The sequence below is a fragment of the Artemia franciscana genome, chromosome 9 (assembly GCF_032884065.1).
Source record: "Artemia franciscana chromosome 9, ASM3288406v1, whole genome shotgun sequence".
NCBI lineage: Eukaryota > Metazoa > Arthropoda > Branchiopoda > Anostraca > Artemiidae > Artemia > Artemia franciscana.
In genome coordinates, this window is record NC_088871.1 from 38,540,903 (window position 1) to 38,559,245 (window position 18,343).

The window sequence follows — 18,343 nt, forward strand, 5'->3', positions numbered from 1 at the left end:
ACGGAAATGAAAAGTTCTAGTGCCCTTTTTAAGTGACCAAAAAAATTGGAGGGCATCTAGGCCCCCTCCCACGCTCATTTTTTTCCCAAAGTCAACGGATCAAAATTTTGAGATAGCCATTTTGTTCAACATAGTCGAAAATTATAATAACTATCTATTTAGGGGTGACTTACTCCCCCACCGTTCCTGGGGGAGGGGCTGCAAGTTACAAACTTCAACCAGTTTTTACATATAATAATGGTTATTGGGAAGTGTACAGACGTTTTCAGGGGGATTTTTTTGGTTTTGGGGGTAGGGTTGAGGGAGGGGGCTATGTGGGAGGATCTTTCCTTGGAGAAATATGCCATGGGGGAAAAAATTCAATGAAAAGGGCGCAGGACGAATCTGGTCACGTTAGAAAAAACGTCAAATTCAGAGCTTAATATACAATGCTGGGTGTTCGGAGCCTCTCTATTATGGAGTATAATTTGAAAATAACACAACTATACGAGCGATAAAACATATATACCACAACCATAACTCAACTAACAAAAGAACTGCTAAGAGATAACACAACTATAAAGCGAAAACAGGTGAAAACTAACGGGAAAATAAACGAACTAAGAGGTGGAAGGGGCCCAGAGAAAAAATATAATCATTTTTCAATTTTGAGCCTAACTTCCGCAAAGGAGTAATAATGTCAGAAGCCCCGAAATACCGAATTATTTTCTTTTCAAACAGTTCGTGGTAAAGAACTGTAGTAAGGGGCGACCCGGCTTAATAGTAAACGGAACTCTAAAAAACGGAATTTTGATGCTAAAAGATACATCAAAAGAATCGAAAAAGAATCGACGCTGATTCTAAATATATAAGTTCCAATTAATTTAGTCTTTGTCATCAAAAGTTACGAGCCTGAGAAAATTTGCCCTATTTTGGAAAAAAGGGGGAAACATCCCCTAAAAGTCATAGAATCTTAACGAAAATCACACTATCGCATTCGGCATATCAGAGAACTCTATAGCAAAAATTTCAAGCTCCTATCTAAAAAAATGTGGAATTTCATATTTTTTGCCAGAAGACAAATCACGGGTGCGTGTTTATTTGTTTGTTTGTTGTTGTTTTTTTCTTTTCCCCAGGGGTCATCGTATCGACCAGGTGGTCTTAGAGTGTCGCAAGAGGGCTCATTCTTACGGAAATGAAAAGTTCTAGTGCCCTTTTCAGTGATAAAAAAATTGGAGGGCAAATAGGCCCCCTCCCACGCTAATTTTTTTCCAAGAGTAAACAGATTAAAATTTTAAGATAGCCATTTTGTTCCGCATAGTCGAAGACCATAATAACTATGTCTTTGGGAATGACTTACTCCCCCACAATTCCTGGGGGAGGGGCTGCTAGTTACAAACTTTGACCAGTGTTTACATATAGTAATGGTTATTGGGAAGTGTACAGACGTTTTAGCCAAAAAAAATTAATATACTAATTTCATTTCAATAATTTATGTGCGGAGAGCCAAAATCAAACATGCATTAATTCAAAAACGTTCAGAAATTAAATAAAAAAAACTAGTTTTTTTAACTGAAAGTAAGGAGCGACATTAAAACTTAAAACGAACAGAAATTACTCCGTATATGAAATGGGTTGTCCCCTCCGCAGTCCCTCGCTCTTTACGCTAAAGTTTGACTCTTTGCCACAATTCTACTTTTTAAAACAATTAAAAACTTTAGCGTAAAGAGCGAGGGACTGCGGAGGGGACAACCCATTTCATATACGGAGTAATTTCTGTTCGTTTTAAGTTTTAATGTCGCTCCTTACTTTCAGTTAAAAAAACTAGTTTTTTTTATTTAATCCAATAAAGGCCAACAATCAAAATATTATGTTTAAGGATACAAAATGCTTACGATAAATACAACGGTAGATTTTGTCTTTTATCGACCAGGGTATTAATTTGTTGTGTAGCATAATTCCTGCTTTCTTAATTGTTTCATTTATCGTAATCGATAACGGTTTGTAACTCGGTCTTGTGCATAGATTACCGACGTGTGATTGACTGCAATCAGATATAGAAAAAGCCTGCAGCTTTTTCTTAGTTGGGATCTAGTAAAGAATGAACCATAGAGAATCAGGCAATCGAATTACTCAATTATGAAATCTTACCCCTGAAAAGCAACTTTTAAAAAATTTGTGTGTTATATTATCTCTTGTCAAAATATACTGTGCGTTATGTATATAAAGATCTAATTTTTGACAAAATTGTATTCCATTTTTATATTTACTTTTGTGACTCACAAAACATTACAACATCTCTCGATCGTACTTACAGCATCTATATACCATGTTTCAGTGCCCCACTTGCGACGAAGAAAAAAAAAAACAAAGGACACATCACTGCTACCTATGTGAACAAGAGCTAAGAGCTCATATGGCACTTGTTACGAGGTCGGAAGAGCCAAGAGCTCATATGGCATGAGCTCTAGCAAAATTCTAAGAATCAGAAGATTCATTTAAAAAGAAAATCCGAGGCTTAATGCTGATCGGGATTGAAAATAAGAGCTCTGAGAGGTCCTTCTAAATATCAAATTCATCAAGATCCGATCACCCATTCGTAAGTTAAAAATACCTCATTTTTTCTAATTTTTCCTCTTCCTTCAGCCCTCCAGATGGTCGAATCAGGGAAAATGACTCTATCAAGTCAATTTGTGCAGGTCCCTGACACGCCTATCACTTTTCATCGTCCTAGCACGCCCAGAAGCACAGAACTCGCCAAAGCACTGGACCCCTCTCTAATTCCCCCAAAGAGAGTGGATCCAGTCTGGTTACGTCAATCACGTATCTAGGACATTTGCTTATTCTACCCACCAAGTATCATCCCGATTTCTCCACTCTAAGTGTTTTCCAAGATTTCCGGTTTTCCCCTCCAACTCCCCCCCAATGTCACTAGACCTAGTTGGGATTTAAAATAAAGCTCTGAGACATTATTTTTTCTAAATATCAAATTTCATTAAGATCCGGTCATCCGTTCTTAAGTTAAAAATACCTCAATTTTTCTAATTTTTCCGAATTACCCCCCCCCCCCCCCCAACTCCCCCAAGGAGAGCAGATTCAGTCCGGTTATCTCAATCATGTATCTAGGACTTGTTCTTATTCTTCCCACCAAGTTTCATCTTGATCTCTCCACTCTAAGCGTTTTCCAAGATTTCCCGTTTCCCCCTCCAACTCCCCCTATATCACCAGATATGGTCGGTATTTAAAATAAGAGGTTCGAAAAACGAGGTCCTTCTAAATATCAAACTTCATCAAGCCAATATGTCAATAAAGTCAATTTGTGTAGGTCCCTGACACGCCTACCAATTTTCATCGTCTTAGCACGTCCAGAAGCACCGAACTCGCCAAAGCACTGGAAATCTGCCCAACTCCCACAGAGTGAGCGGAACCGGTCCAATTATGTCAATAACATAATTAGAACTTGTGCTTATTCTTCCCATCAAGTTTCATCCCGATCTCTCCACTCTAAGCGTTTTCCGAGATTTCTGGTTTCCAAGATTTCCGCTCCCCCCTCCAACCCCTTCTGTCCCCAGATCCAATTCAAATTGGAAATGAGCATCTCAGACGTAAGATCTTTCTATATATCAAGTTTCATTAAGATCCCATCACCCATTCATAAGATAAAGATATATCAATTTTCACGTTTTCCAAGATTTCCGGTTTTCCCCTCCAACTCCCCCCAGTGTCACCGGATCTGGTCGAAATATAAAATAAGAGCTCTGAAGCAAAAGATCCTAATAAATATCAAATTTCAGTAAGATCTGATCACCCGTTCTTAAGTTACAAACACCTCATTTTTTTGATTTTTCCGAATTAACCCCCCATCTCCCCCAAAGAGAGTAGATCCGGTCTGGGTTATGTCAGTAACTTATCTTGGACTTGTGCTTATTCTTCCCACCAAGTTTCATCCTGATCTCTCCACGCTAAACGTTTTCCAAAATTTCCAGTTCCCCCCCAGGTCCCCCAACGACACTGGATCCGCTCGGGAGTTTAAATAAGAGATCTGAGTTACGAGGTCCTTCTAAATATGAAATTTCATTAAGATCCGATGACTCCTTCGTAAGCTAAAAATACCTCATTTTTTCTAATTTTTCAGAATTAACCCCCTCCCCTAACTCCCCCAAAGAGAACGGATCCGTTCCAGCTATGTCAATCACGTATCTAGGACTTACAATTCCTGAATCACCTTCAAACGGCGATTCTTTCTCACGTGACAGTTTTTTTTTTCAAAGAGTATTTTTTAAATTTTCTGTCACGATGGTCTAGAATTCGTTCTTTAATAGGTTGCATCTGACGCTGTAACTATGAAGATATTTGCATCAGGCTTGTGGCAGCTGGGATCGAACCCTGGTCCTGGTATTGCCACCACTTTACCAGCTCAAGATTGTGTAGCTTGATAGCAGTAAGAGATAGTAGTTCGAATTTCCCCGTATAGGGATTATAATATCATTAAAATCATTAGGGATCGACTGAAACTATCCTACATCTGAAAATAAACTTCTTTGTTATTTTTGACGCTAGACTGATATAAAGCATAAAACTATCTTGTGATGTGCTAGATCAAAATTCTACATCTCATCTGGATTACCGATTTGTCTTGAAGTTTTCTCTCGACAACTGTCGTTAGAGTGTGCCTATGGAGATACTAAATTCGTATTCTAGCAATGGGTGACCACTGATCCACCCATTGGCAACTGTCCCTATGTAGTGATAACCGAAAAATACTGTCAGTGACCACAATGATTTAAGAAACTGCAATATCCCCTTCGAGCTCCAGCGGAGGACATTCTCACAGCATAAGACTAGTGAATTCCTTCTGCAAACGACTGATAGCTCCTTCTTGATATTCGTGGAGAAATAAGTGAATAATCCATTATAATGTGACATCTAATATGTCGACTGACAAAGTCTGAGATGCCACAAGCTGTTCATTTTTCAACGACTTAAGTTCACAAAGCACTTCATGCAGCTATTTCCCGCAGTTTGGTAATTCTTAAGGGTAAAAGCTTGAGCTTATTCCCCTAATGTACTTTCCACCTAATGTGCATTAACTGTAGATGGCAAAGGTCCCCTTTACAAGAGATACGAAACTTGGAAATGTCAATATCTTGCAGCTTAGACTAGAATTGACAGTACAGAAGTCTTTTTGATTTTTCCCCGTCTCAAATAAATGAATGTTTTGTAACAAAGCTTCTTCTGAATTGCTACGGGAACTTTAATTAGAAGGCATTTGCTACATAAAGAGGGCTTCGATGAGTATTGCAATTTGTCATTATATGCTATACAACCGTGAAACTTCCATAAGTATAAGTACAGAGAAGTAAAGTAAACAGAAGGAGACGGAGAAAAGAAGGATGTAAAGAGCGAGGTTGAAACTTAAAACTAATAAAAATCATTGCTTCGAAAATGTACAAATCCACGCTGGTCTTCGGTATCTACAAAACTAGACTAGCTCAAATGAATTAACTCGTAATGTTTTTCATTGTTAGAGGAATTCTAAAGAAAACCACTACTGAAAACTGAGCATGTTTGAGTTTTTTAGAGAATTATAGTTAAACTACTCTAATACAGTAAAAAACTATAGATTTTCCGCTTTACTTCTATTTTGCAGGAACCAGTCGAACAAGAGATTGGAAGGCAAGCAACCTTTCTCTCAAGCCTATTTATTTTCCAAACGCATCCAGTCAAAATCTTGAGATAGCTATTTTGTTCAGCGTACTAGAATGCGCAACTATGTCTTTAGGTGTATAAGGCATGTTAACCCCCCACAATTATGCAATTCGCCCAATATACTTTAAAACTAAATGTTGTTTTAGAATAAATCAAAGGGTATTTAAGGTTGCCAATAAGACCCCTCAGCAATGCATCGAGAGCGACTGGGGGCATTACATTGAAACTTTTGGGGATAGTTCTATTACTACTTCTGTTCTTACAATTTGAATAAATAAAAAGAGTGTAAGTGTATTCAGGTTGTCAATGATCATAGATAGAATGTTTTAGGAATGATACTAAGTTTTATTTCTTAGGTGTACTTCAGAAGCTATAAAATTAAATTAAGAAATTACTGTCACTGTTTGTGCTAATAATTGCTGGAAAAGTTCCCCCAGCATGCCAATTGCAACCCGTACTATGGATTGTTATAGAAAACAAGAGCTAAGAGCTCATATGGCACTTGTGACGAGGTCGGAAGAGCCAGGAGCTCATAAGGCATGAGCTCTAGCGAAATTCTAAGAATCAATAGATTGATTTAAAAGGAAAATCAGAGGCTTACTGTCGGTCGGGATTTAAAATAAGAGCTCTGAGACACGAAGTCCTTCTAAATATCAAAATTGAGTAAAGATCCGATCAGCCACTCGTAAGTTAAAAATACCTCATTTTTTCTAATTTTTCTCTCTCCCTTCAGCCCCCCAGATGGTCGAATCGGGGAAAACAAATTGATCAAGTCAATTTGTTTAGGTCCCTGACACGCCTACCAATTTTCATCGTCCTAGCACGTCCAGAAGCACCGAACTCGCCAAAGCACTGGAACCCCTCCCCTAACTCCCCCAAGGAGAGTGAATCAAGTCCGGTTACGTCAATCACGTATCTACGACATTTGCTTATTCTGCCCAACAAGTTTCATCCCAATCTCTCTACTCTAAGCGTTTTCCAAGATATCCGGTTTCCCCTTCCAACTCCCCCCAATGTCACCAGATCTGGTCAGGGATTGAATTAAGAGCTCTGAGACATAAGTTCCTTCTAAATACCAATATTCACTAAATTCTTTATACTCAAATTTAATTAAAAATGATCTAACAAAATATTTTACTAAACCGATTTATAATAGTATTTAACCAGCTACGAAAAGGCCTTTGAGACAGGCTGCTAAAAATGCAAGGTTGGCTCTGAAAAATTGCATTTAATCACTTGGTTCTCTTTAGTTTGAATGAATTTATAATCTCAATTCATTCTTTTTGTCAATCCTGGTTGAACTTCGTTGAAGTAAGGATGCTAGGGCTGTTTTTTTTTTTTTTTAAGTTTTTAAGAAACATTATTAGTTTTAATTCTCACAATTTAATGTAAGTTTATTTATATATACATATTTTCTCTCTCGTTCTCGTATTGTGCTGAAGACGGTCCTTGGACACAGGGCCGAAATATTCACAGAACTGATTTCCACTGTCTTGAAAAGATTTTCCCTATTGTTTCTACTTTGTATTTGTTTGCTAAGTATTGTCCAAGTGCCATAAGAACTGAAAAGATATAAAATATTTTTTTTCCATGAAAAAGACTATGTCAATAAAAATGAACAGAAATCAATTTAAAAAACTTTCCACGAAACAAGTTTTTCAAAGAAAAGTAAAGAGCTTCATTAAGCCAAATATGAGCAAAAATAAAGTCAAATAACCTTCCAAGCGTACAACTAGCAAAAATCGCTCTCAATAAATAAATATAAGCCAAAATGAACAGAAATTACAATAAATAGCCGAATGAAACTCAAAACGAGAAAAAATACCTTCTCAAGACCAGAACACAACTTGTGCTTTACCGAAAACAAAAACAGTTTAAAATGTTTTCGCTTTTTTTACCTTCATAAATAAAAAATTATCAAAACTTTGTTCTGGTCATGAGAAGGTAAGGGGATTATCAGCCCTATGTTAATTTTTGCTCGTTTTCCAGTTTGATTTGGCCATTTATTGTAATTTCTGTTCGTTCGAACTCCATTTATTTACCTCTAGGGATTTAATTTTTGTGCTAGGAAGATAATTTGACTTTATTTTTCCTAATTCTTGGCTTAATGGAGGTCTTTACATTTCTTTGAAAGACTTGTTTTGTGGAAAAAGTTTTTTAAATTAATAATTGATGAAATAATGATAATGTTAATGATTTTTTAATAGCTACATGATATAAGCTTACAAGGAAAAAACAAAAATGCAAACGAGTTGTCAGCACTGGTAGACTTTCAAATGTCGGTTAACGCGTGGCTTGAAGCATGCAGCGAGCGGACGAGCAAATGGCAGTCAGGGTTAACCCAACTTTTTTAGGAGTAAGCATCAAAACACTGTGCTCGTTAGCCATTGTAGCCCAAAGATAAACCTTGTGATTGAGACAAAAATTGATCAGTATTGACAATTTATAACTAAAGGTCCTTGCAAGTCCTACAATTATATTATTACAGGGTAAAACAGACAGTTTGTTGTATAGTTAAAAGAAAATTGTACGGTAAAAAATGGGACTATCAAACTGTCGTATTTTTGGATTCCATTTTTTTTTATCATCTCTTCATGTTTTTTTTTCTTTCTGTATTTTCTTTTTGTTCCTGTTTCTTTGCTTTTTGTCTTCTTCTTTACTCAACGTTTTTTATGCAGTTTACATATTTGCAGTTTTTTCTCTTATCTTGTCCTTTTTCTTTGCCTTTTAAAGATCGATTTTTTGTAAACACTTTTTCTTTCTTTTATTATCAGGTAAGGACAAAGATTCAATAAAAAATAAAGTCAAATATGTATTAACGGGTAAAACTTATAATTAAGAGGGCAAAAATGTGAAAAATGTATATGCTAACAAAAGGCTGAAATTACTTATGTCTAATTTACACCTAAAATATACAACACTGCAACACTGGAACAGTGCAACACTATAAGACTTAGTTGCTTTGATACAATAAGGTACTGCTTTTACTGGTCTTCGGTAAATTATTTATCAAGCTCAAGCTATTAAGGGGTAAAACTTTTAATTAAGAGAGTGAAAATTGTGGTGGTCTTGGAGAGTGTTTAGGTGGAAACGGACACTGCAATTATATCTTTAAAAAAATAAGGAAGAATCGAGAATTCCATTTTTAACAAAAGCCTCAATTTTGACCTACATTTCCATTGTCGTTTACCTTAACCTTTTTTTCTTAATGTTTTTGTTGCCTAATGTTGACGCTTTAACTTTAAATCGAACGTTTTAACAAAACAAAACGTTTTAAGTCAATGTTTTGACTAAATTACCTTAACGTTTATGTTCCCTCTCAAATATTCAGTATTAGGACCAGTCTATATATGTAAGTTATACCAAAAGAAAGAGATATCCTTGAAAACAACTCTGACATGGATTCTTTATTGGCCTCTAAAGTCTGAAAATGATGCCCTTTAAATTTTTCAAAATTTTTGGTAATAGAAATGTCACACGGGACCAAATTAAGTGACTAGGAACGGAAAGGTGTTCTAGAACTGTTGTGGCCGTTTTGTCTAAAAGTTGCTGGATAACAGTGGAATAAGATATATATACTAACAACACCTATTTGAATCTTTTGAAATTAATAGATTCTAATGTCTATTTTAGTTATTAGACCGTAATAATAGGCGTCTGAATTGTATTCATGCAATAAAGATCTGATTTTACAGGTTTTCGGTAAATATTGTGTCAAGCTCAGCTTTTTTTTATATTCGTCATCGCAAAGCAACTTTTTTTCAGCATTTACTTTAAGTTTAGAGCCTAACAAGCTTTTCCAAAACTCATGTGGTTGGTCTGTGAACTGTGATCTGATTAAATGTGATTGGATAAGAATCATTAGCGCGGTTGAGATAATCTCTCAACCGCGCTAATGATTCTTTTACTTTGTCTCAATAGACCTTCATTATCATCATTGTCTCTTCCTGTTGGACATTCTAGATCGCTTAAACGTTTGTGATACATTTACAACTGAATCTCTTTCACGTTTAATGAATAGATCTGATCTCCTCAACAATAACTTCCTTGAGCGTAGAACTGGTTTTCTTACTCCTAGGTAGGCTAAGTTCCGGCGGATCAGGTGTCTACGCAAAATCTGGCTTAAGATTCATCTCATAGACTGCAAAGGTATCTATCAGCCAATCTGAGAACAGGTTTGAGCCGCAAGAGTTTTTTCTGACTTGCTGGAGCCAGAATTTCATCATATGTGACTATTATTAGGTTTCAACTGCTGTCGTGTGGGGCTCACTGGACATTTCAGGCATCCCTGACTCTGCTTACTTATGCAATATCTTGGACAATACTGGGTTGAATCTTTCGTCCTCTCGACCGGCCCACAGGTCCACTTCCAGGGTTTCTCTAACTCATTTGAATTTTTTCATGGCTGCATTGAGGTTCTGACGGTCCCAATCTTCCTCAGCGTCCCGTCTAGTTTTGAATTCTACTCCTAGAGAAGATTCATGACATTCAAACTAGTAACCAAGTTGGCTTTGGCTTGGTGTTGTACATCCATCTCCAACCGTCTCACGTTAATCAACGCCAATTTAATCAATTCCTCCAAACGAAGGTGCAACAAAAGAAATGGTTTTCAAAAAAGGTGCAACAAAATTCAGTCATTAAAAACAATCTGAAATAAAGTAAACAAGATTAAGTTTGTAATAATTTGGAAAAATTCACAGAAATACAAAAAAAAAATGTTGAAAAAAACAAGAATATTTGCTTGACTTATGGTGGCTTTTTACTTTTCATAGCTTCGTTTTCCATTTGTTTTATTAGTATTGGCAACTCAGTTTGTTAAATTAAGATTTTAAAAGGAATTTTTTATTAAAAGATTAGTTCACCAAGAAAAGTAAGAATAAAGAGTACTGAAGGACAAAGCAAAAAAAAATTAGATCATAGATTTTATGAATTGAAAATGCTTTAGTCTTTTATTTCACCTAAATAATTATCATAGTTTGTAAGAATATTTTGTTGAGCATGGATTTAATATATGCGGCAATGTCTTTTGGGCTTTAGTTTTTTGTAATTAAGGAGCTTTCTGTAACATCTGAAAGTTCTTAAATTTTCACGCTTCAGAAAATTTGGAAATTCTTGATTCGCAGAACCAAATACTTGCAGAATTTCAAAACTGAAAAAGTGTGTAATCCCACGGTTTCAAACGTAGCAACAACTGAAAGTAGCAAATAATTTTTGACTGAGGTGGCCTGATATACAGTGCACTTTCAAATGACCTTATCATCAGTGGCACATTTTTCAAGCATTAAGATATCCACAAATATACATGGGCGTCCCCAGACAGAGTGACAAAAAACAAGTGGCGAACAAGTCTCCAAGATGTTCACTCATTCAGAGGGGTGAATGTCAGCTCTAATCGTTCACTTATGACAGCAACAATCAAAATCAAGCTGAAAGTCCCGAAAAAGAATACCTCTGCACAAAAACCACAATTTGATTCGGACAAACTATCCGACATGGACATCAGAAACGAATTTATCACAGAGTTGTCCAACAGATTTGAAGTCCTACAATCCCTTGAAGAAATAGATGAAGAATGTATGTGGGAAAAACCGAGGAAAATTATAATGACGTTGCTAAACTAGTTCTTTGTTTCAAGAAAAGACCAATGGCTGTCGGATGAAACGTGGGACTATATTGAAAAATGAAAGCAGGTGAAACTTCTTTTTCCTAACTGCGGTGCTGAGAATCGCGTCTTCAGCAACTTAACATACCAATAACATGACAAGATGGCGAAAAAGAGTGTTAGGAAGGACAAACGTAACCACCTTGAGAAGAAATTGGAACTAGCTGAAGAAGCTGCAAGAAGGCGGGACCCGAAGACTGTGCGCCGTTTAGCCCATGAAATCGTTAGGAAACGTCAGAGTATGGAAGGTCCTGTACGAGACCCGAATGGACGTCTTGCCACAGATCTAGAAGATCGGAGCAAAGTCAGTGTAGACCATTTTCAGATGCTTCTAAACCTTCACCTCTATAGAACCATCAAAGATCCCTGATATACCGCCACTAAACTTTCTAATCAACACAGATCCTCCGGATACCACAGAGATTTGTATGGTGGCAAAACAATTTAGAGGTGGACGATCCCCAGGCGAAGACAGAATCACAGTAGAGATGCTTAAGAGGACTGTCATTTCTTGCGTGACCTTGTGGATCTAATTCTTCAAGACCATGTGGGAGTCGGAAAAGATGCCTAAAGGTTTGGACTAGAAACTCCCTGGTAAAACTTTTCAAAAAAGAGATGCCACAAAGTGTGAAAACTGGCGTGGTACCTGCCTCCTTTCAATCCCAAGAAAGTTGATCGCTCTCATAATCCTCAACAGAATAAAACCACATATTGACAGACACCTACGCGAGCATCAACACGGCTTCCATCCAAACTGCTCCTGTATTTATCTCATATTTGTCCTAAAAATGGATATTTGTCCTCGATATGGGCTTGATATTGGTAAGCCGGCCAGACTTGGAGATCTCGATTTTGCTGATGACATAAGTCTTCTTCAAACTTGCAAAGTGAGACTGCAGACCTTAATGAATAGTGTTAAAGATGCAACAGAACAATTTGGACTAAAAATCCACTAAAATAAAACAAAAAGTGGATCTCTTCTTGATATTAGGTCAAGAGATGACCGAATAGCGCAGGTGGTTGAGTTTAGATACCTGGGTAGTACAGTCGAAAACTCTGGCTCAAACGCAAGAGAAGTCCAACTTAGGCTGGGACAAGCACACAGGGTGCTTAACCATCTCAGATGAGTTTGGAAGTCTCAAAAATACTCTTTGAGGCTAAGGCTACGACTGTTCCATAGCAATGTTCTGTCAGTACTGCATTATGGATCTGAGACCTGGCACCTCAATCAGCAGCAAGAGAAAAGATACAATTACTCGAAAACACTTACCTAAGAAGAATCCTAATTATAAGGTGGACCCAGAGGATAAGAAATGACACCATCAGGCAACAAGTCTTGCTACCTTTAATAACAGGCATTATTCATCAACGTAGATGGCGTTATCTTGGGCATGCCATCAGGATGGGCATAAATTGCTTGCCAAACTCCATCCTCTTCTGGCAACCAGAAGGATCAAGAAGATGAGGCCATCCTAGAAACACCCAACGTACACACAAGAGATTTGTCAAATATGCATGCGTCCCTAAAGCCCGATTGGAAAGACATACTAGCTGCAGCACACCTCTGAGATGACTGGAGAGTTTTTTGGATGCCCTGGGTGCCTCTAAAGGCACAGGAGGAACTAAGGTCTAAGGTAAGGAGTTTTTGTACTACAGTTGCTGACTGAAAACTATATTTAAGAATTTTTTGCTGATTTCACACGTTCTACTGTGAAAGTACAAGAAGCAAATTCATCTTACAATAGCTTTGTGTAGCATTATAAATCAATCTGAAACACACTCCCTGAGGATAGTTTCCATCAGAGTCTTCCGTTAATTCCTTCAAGAAGGTTCAACTGATGTATACTCAGGAACAATCGAAAAGTTAGTATTTATCGGTATAGTTGGCATTGGAAAATTTAATGAAAAAAAAAGCCATGTAAAAAAGAAATCTCTCTAGTTTCTAAGGATTCTAGACGGAGTTTCTTATGGAAAAATAGTACTTGATAACCATTATTTATTACAAACCAGTTTATCCCAAAAAAGTACTGTTTTTTTTATATTTTTTTACTGGCCTGGGGTACTGTAGCACTGATTTAGAAAAACGTCAAACAAAATACAGATTTTAATGAATTTTGATCATTTAATTTTTTATTTCTACATTCACGGCGCCAGGTACCTAAAGGTATCTGATATGCCGCTATTCATTTACCTTATTCCGAAATCTTGAGGTTTTAAATGTCCGTTAAACCTTCTTTTGAAGGAGTCAACAGAGGGATTCTATCTTGCTCACAAGGCACACAATTTGGCACAGGGAGTTTGTGCATGCAGTTCGTTAAATCGTAAAGCTCTAGTGTTAACAGAGAAACTACTGGTAACAAAAGTAACACTCCTCTCAACGACGTAATCAAACAGTTCGTGGTAACGAACTGTAGTAAGGAGCGACCCGGCTCAATAGAAACCAAAACTCTAAAAAATGGAATTTGGGTACCAATAGCTACATCAAAAGAATCGCATTTTAATGCTGATTTTAAATATATAAGTTTCATCAAGTTTAGTCTTATTTACGAGCCTGACAAAAATTTGTGTTATTTTAGAAAATAGGGGGAAACACCCCCTAAAAGTAAAAGAATCTTAACGAAAATTACCCCATCAGATTCAGCGTATCAGAGAACCCTACTGTAGAAGTAGGGTTTCAAGCTCCTATCTACAAAAAGGTGGAATTTTGTATTTTTTGCCAGAAGGCAGCTCACGGATGCATGTTTATTTGTTTGTTTTTTTTTGTTTTGTTTTTTCCAGGGGTGATCGTGTCGACCCAGTTGTCCTAGAATGTTGCGAGAGGGCTCGTTCTAACGGAAATGAAAAGTTCTAGTGCCCTTTTTAAGTGACCAAAAAAATTGGAGGGCACCTAGGCCCCCCACGCTAATTATTTTCCCAAAGTCAACGGATCAAAATTCTGAGATTGCCATTTTATTCAGAGTAGTCGAAAAACCTTATAACTATGTCTTTGGAGACGACTTACTCCTCAACAGTCCCCGTGGGAGGGGCTACAAGTTACAAACTTTGACCAGTGCTTACATATAGTAATGGTTATTGGGAAGTGTACAGGCGTTTTCAGGAGGATTTTTCGGTTAGGGGGAGGGGTTGAGAAGAGGGGGATATACTGGGGGAACTTTCCATCGAGGAATTTGTCATGGGGGAAGAAAATTTCCATGAAGGGAGCGCAGGATTTACTAGCATTATTTAAGAAAAAACAATGAAAAAATAAACATGAAAAAGTTTTTTTCAGCTGGAAGTAAGGAGCAGCATTAAAACTTAAAACGAACAGAAATTATTACCCATGTGAGGGGCTCACCTCCTCCTAATACCACGCTCTTTACGCTAAAGTATTTTTAGTAATGTCAACTATTTATTCTACGGCTTTTGTGATTCAGGGGTCATTCTTAATGAATTGGGACAAAATTTAAGATTTAGTGTAAAGAGAGAGGCACTGACGAGGGGGCGAACCCTCTCATATGTGGAATAAAAACATGAGAATAAAAAATTCTTTACGTAAGCTAATTTATAAGTTACGTATATCTTTTACTAATAAAAAGATTCGTAAAAAATTAAAAGTTCTAGTTGCCTTTTTAATAAACCAAAAAATTGTAGGGCAACTAGGCTTCCTCCCCCGCTCTTTTTTTCTCAAAATCATTCGATCAAAATTATGAGAAAGCCATTTAGCCAAAAAAAAAAATTGCAAATTTCGCTTTAATTATTCCTCTGCGGAGAGCCAAAATCAAAACATGCATTGATTCAAAAACGTTCAGAAATTAAATAAAAAAAAACAAGTTTTTTCAACTGAAAGTAAGGAGCGAAATTAGAAGTTAAAACGAACAGAAGATACTTCGTATATGAAAGGGGCAAAAGAGTCAAACTTTAGCGTAAAGAGCGGGGCGTTGATGATGAAGCAGCCCCTTTCATATACAAAGTAATTTCTGTTCGTTTTAAGTTTTAATGTCGCTCCTTACTTTCAGTTGAAAAAACTTGTTTTTTTTTATTTAATATCAACAAGGATGACCTCTACCGAAGTTGAATTGTCACAACTGAAACTGAATAGAGTTCTTCTTACAATTTACAGCCATTTCTTTGAAATTGGATAACCTGTAACGGCCTTATGTTCTTCTGTCTCAAATACCCATGCTTAGGTATTTCCAACTTAGAATTTCTTCCTCCACCATAAAAGTAGCCTAATTTAGACTTTCGAGCATCGATGTCAAGTGTTAATATGACCTTACTTTACCAAAACATTTTTCGTATAGACCTTTAGAGTTTCCTTAAGATATTTTCAGCCTCCATATCTCAAACAGGAAATCTGGTGTACTGGCGCCTCACCCCTATGTCCCCCTCCCTTCAAAGATTGCATTAATATGTGTTAGCATTGTCATCATATTTGCATCTTATACCTTATTATTGTTTCCTTTCCTTTAGTATTTTCATTGAAAAAATCGAAAAAAATAACAAAAATGGCCAACCCTAGCTTGTTAACAAGACTTTTTTTTCATCTTCGTTCTACAAAATCGAAAAAATCCTTGCTCCCTATTGTTTCCCCCCCCCTCCCCCGATATCTACCCACTGATAAATAAATTATTATTTATATACTTTCTCTCTATAATATATACTATAAACTAGTAACAGCTTACAATTGTTTTTATTGCCAAAGATTCTATAGTAAAAACTATTTTAATTCACAGATAAATTGTAGCTGCTTTTAACTACAAATAAGGAAAAACCGAAAACACACTTGCTATGAACTTAGGTCAACGCAGAACTAATTTAAGTAAAAATGAATGGAGATTTTAATTCAACAAAATCATTTGTGTTTTATATTCTGTTGTAAAGCAGCTTTGTTAGCCTTTCCTCCCCAAAGAGGAGCAAATTCAGACCTTTCGACTTGTAAAGACTCAAGAGGCGGTAAATACTCTGCTACTGTCACAACATTTTTTATTGATCTCACAACAGTCTCGTCGTGACTTAGAAGCCTTTCTAACCATGATGAAACTCCGTTCAGAGGGTCTTCGTTTTCTTCAATAACATAATCTACTAAACCTATTTCTGCTGCACGCTTTGCGTCAATTTTTTCACAGCTCAAGAGCGCTTTTAACGCATTTCGTCTTCCTACTATCTTCACAAGCCTTGTTCCACCACCCCATCCGGTTGCAACACCCATTTTTGCCTGAACAAAGCTAATTTCAGCATTTTGCGTCATTGCTCTAAAATCACAAGACGTTGTTAATTCAGCCCCTCCTCCAAGAGCTCTTCCCGAAATTAATGCAACTGACACGAGTGGTAAGTTCAAAAGCCGCTGGGTTATGTGCTGCATGAACTCGCACATCTTATCCCCGTCTTGTGGGTTGGATATCTGTTTCACAGTTGTTAAGTCACCGCCAGAGCAGAATATAGGGCCAGATGAATGAAGGATAACACCTTTTCCAGAGGTCCATCTTTCGAGTTCACACACTGAATCATGAAGGTCTGCCATCATTTTCCCTACAAGAACAAAAAAGCATAAGCTGCTATAACATCAAAACGTTCTGAAAATCCGGTTTATTTGTATCAAAGAAAGGCAATCGAAACAACTTTCAAACAAAGACTCATTATAATTGCAGTGTTTTTGCATAGGACATATTAGTTTTTTGACAATCTTTTTCGTATGTATAAATTAGCATCATGTTGCTTTTAAATAGATTTTGTTGTGAATGTGCTTCATCTAATACTTTAACATCAATTCATTGACCTCGTAGCCGCCTTTACCTAGCCTTTGTGTTAAGGAATTGGTATTTAGCTGTTTTCCTAACATTAAGCCTTGGAGGAAAAGCCGTGTCCAGGGAGGGGGGATATAGGAGGTTTGACCCCCCCCCCCCCCAAATGTTTTTCTGACTCGTAAAAACGTAACAAAAATGAATAAAAACAAATTTTTGATGCGCTTTTTAAAGTTTTTTTGTAATCTCCCCCCCCCCCATCCAGAAAAAATACTTCAGTTAACCCCCCATACCACCCCTCATCCCGAAAAAGAATCCTGGATATGGCCGTTCCTGGAGGCTGGACCCCAAGAAGAATCCTGGGGACCTTCTGTTTTCTCTCTTAATACCAATAAAAACTAAGGCGGCAAGCAGCTTCTAACATGACTACTCCTGCTTGGGCTCTCAAACAACAAATTCACTCAGTCATGATAGTATTTCTACCACGACAGCTCGTACCATAATTACTACCCCTGTGGCAATGCCCACATTGCATACTCCAGCCACAACTACTAATACCATAAATACTGCTACCATAGCTACTACTGTCATTATAACTGTAGTTGTTGAGAATCCTGTGATTACTATCACAGTGGCGACTGCTGCAGCTTTTCCGGCAACTATTACTACACCGTATAAACAGAAATGGTTAAACCTTTTTTGACTTGAGATGATTAGGGAACGTCCCTGAATGATTAAGCTTTAATATTGCAAAATTAGTTGAATGATCGAAGTTAATCAATTTCAAACAGGCCACTGGGAAACCGTTTGGCATCAAACATAGTACACGATCATGGTATTTTCTTTAGTATTTTTTTGTTTAATTGTTCCGAGATGGAATCTCAAATCTGAGGAACTTCAGTTTTTCAGAAAGGATCCCAACCGCCAAAAATAATTACATGTTTTTTTTGTTTTTTTGTTGTTTTTTTTTTGTTAATGATCTAAGTTGCATTTTTAAACTTGAAGATTTATTTCTTGTCGTAAAAAATGTGAACCCACAAAAGTAGAATTTTAATTTTACAGAAAGTTATTCTCCATGGGATCATTGGTTGGGAAGGTGGAGGAGACGGTAATGAAATTGGTACAGCTGGGACGTGATGTTAGATGTGGGAACAGTGTTAGCGCATTAAGGTTTTGACTCCGAAAGCCATGACAAATAAACTGCGTCAGCTAATTATGCCAGATCGTCAGATTTGAATACAGTGGTTGCGTCAATAAGAAATCGGAGAGGCAA

At 37.0% G+C, this 18,343-nt stretch overlaps 2 protein-coding genes across 3 annotated transcripts in view; one reads left to right on the forward strand and one right to left on the reverse strand.

Moving 5' to 3' along the window:
- Window positions 1-18,343, forward strand: part of LOC136031390 (protein bric-a-brac 1-like) — a 120,738-nt gene that overhangs the window by 32,239 nt on the left and 70,156 nt on the right. The gene's annotated exons all lie outside the window — the stretch shown is intronic.
- Window positions 16,003-18,343, reverse strand: part of LOC136031389 (ethylmalonyl-CoA decarboxylase-like) — a 39,614-nt gene continuing 37,273 nt past the window's right edge. For both annotated transcript variants that reach the window (XM_065710921.1, XM_065710923.1), the window contains exon 3: window positions 16,003-16,858. In XM_065710921.1, coding sequence (XP_065566993.1) covers window positions 16,182-16,858 — 677 coding nt within the window. In that variant the 3' untranslated portion in view covers window positions 16,003-16,181. The remainder of the gene's footprint in view (window positions 16,859-18,343) is intronic.